This window comes from Galeopterus variegatus, unplaced genomic scaffold, assembly GCF_000696425.1.
Source record: "Galeopterus variegatus unplaced genomic scaffold, G_variegatus-3.0.2 Scaffold10522, whole genome shotgun sequence".
Classification (NCBI taxonomy): domain Eukaryota; kingdom Metazoa; phylum Chordata; class Mammalia; order Dermoptera; family Cynocephalidae; genus Galeopterus; species Galeopterus variegatus.
In genome coordinates this window covers 41,334-43,351 of record NW_007736633.1, presented here as the reverse complement: position 1 = coordinate 43,351, position 2,018 = coordinate 41,334, and the positions used below count along the sequence as shown (strand labels likewise).

The following is a 2,018-nucleotide window of genomic DNA, read 5'->3' as shown; positions in this document are numbered from 1 at the left end:
TTTTTATACTCCAACAATGAACTAGCAGAAAATCAAGAAAGCAAGCCCATGTACAATAGTCCCCCAAAAAATAAAATACCTAGGAATAAATTTAACCAAGGAGGTAAAAATCTCCACAGTGAGAACTACAAAACACTGCTGAAAGAAATTAAAGAGGACACAAAAGGATGGAAAGATATTTTATACTTATGGTATTGGAAGAATTCACATTGTCAAAATGTCCATACCACCCAAAGCAATATACAGAATCAATGCAGTCTCCATCAAAATACCAATTATATTCTTCACAGAAATAGAAAATAACTAACCTAATATTCATATGGAACAACAAATGACCCCGCATAGCCAAAGCAATCCTGAGGCAAAAAAAAATAATAATAAATCTGGAGGCACTACACTACCTGACTTCAAATTATATTAAGGCTATAGTAACTGAAACAGCATGATACTGGCATAAAAACAAATGGACCACTGGAACAGAATAGAGAATCCAGAAATCAATCCACATACTCACAGCCAACTGATCTTTGACAAAGGCACCAAGAACATACATTCGAGAAAAGACAGCCACTTCAGTACATGGTGTTAAGAAAACTGACCATCCATGTGTAGAAGAATGAAACTAGAACTGTACCTCTTGCCATATACCAAAATCAACTCAAGCTTAAATACTTAAATATAAGACCTGAAACTATAAAATTCCTAAAAGAAAACACAGGGGAAACACTTCAGGATGTAGGACTGGGTAAAGACTTTATGAATAAGAACTCAAAAGCATAGGCAAGAAATGAAAAAATAAACAAATGGGAATATATCAAACTAAAAAGTTTCTGCAAAGCAAAGGAAACAATCAACAGAGTAAAAAGACAACTTACAGAATGTGAGAAAATATTTGCAAACTATGCATCTGACAAGGATTCATATCCAGAATGTACAAGGAACTCAAACAACTTAACAGTAAAAAACAAGTAACTAGATTTAAAAATGGGCAAAAGAGCCAAATAGACATTTCTCAGAGGAAGATATACAAATGGTCAACAGACACATGAAAAAATGCTCAACATCACTCAGCATCAGGGAAATGCAAATCAAAACCACACTGAGATATCATCTCACCTCATTTAGACTGGCTATTATCTAAAAGACAGAGAATAAAAGATGCTGGCAAGGATGTGGTGAAAGGGGAACCCTCCTACATTGCTGGTAGGACTGTAAATTGGTGCAGCCACTATGGAAAACAAGTATAATTAGAACTGTCATATGTTCCAGCAATTCCACTGGTGAGTATATACCCAAAGGAATAGAAATCATGATGTCAAAGGAATACCTGCACTCTCATATTTATTGCAGCTCTATTTACAATAGCCAAGAGATGGAACCAAGCTAAATGTCCATCAACAGATAACTGGAAAAGGAAAATGTGGTATACATACACAATGGAATACTACTCAGCCATAAAAAAAGAATGAAATTCTGCCATTCAGAGTAACATGGATAAACTTGGAGAAAATTATGTTGTGTGAAATAAGCCACGTACAGAAGGAGAAATACCACATGTCTTCATGCAAAAGTGGCAGCTAAAAATAAACAAATAAATAAGAAAGAAGGAAAGATACAACAATCCCAATAATACACTGAACATTAGAAAGAAGAGAACAGAGCTTTGGTTACTAGAAGTAGGAAAGAGGTAGGGGACGGAGGTAGTGAGAATTGGTAAAGGGTCTCAAAGAATGATTATGTTTTGTGATGATGCATATACTAATTATCTTCATTTGATCATCACATATTGTACATAGGTACTGATATTCAACTCTGTACCTCAAAAATATGTGTAATCAATTATGTTTCAATTAAAAAAACTGATAACTAAAAATAGAGAATTTGCTGAACATGTTCTTCTTTCATAAATTTTAAAAAATCATCTTAGTCTATCATCATTTTCCTACTTTTTCTAAATGTGACTTATGGCATACTTTTTGAAATTCCTCACAATTTTTTGTACCTGAAAAAGAGGACCT

General features: G+C 33.8%; 1 protein-coding gene across 1 annotated transcript in view; it reads right to left on the bottom strand.

Annotated features, from left to right (window-relative positions):
• Positions 1-2,018, bottom strand: part of MUT (methylmalonyl CoA mutase) — a 49,947-nt gene that overhangs the window by 18,711 nt on the left and 29,218 nt on the right. The window contains 1 exon segment of the mRNA XM_008594291.1: positions 2,003-2,016. Coding sequence (XP_008592513.1) covers positions 2,003-2,016 — 14 coding nt within the window.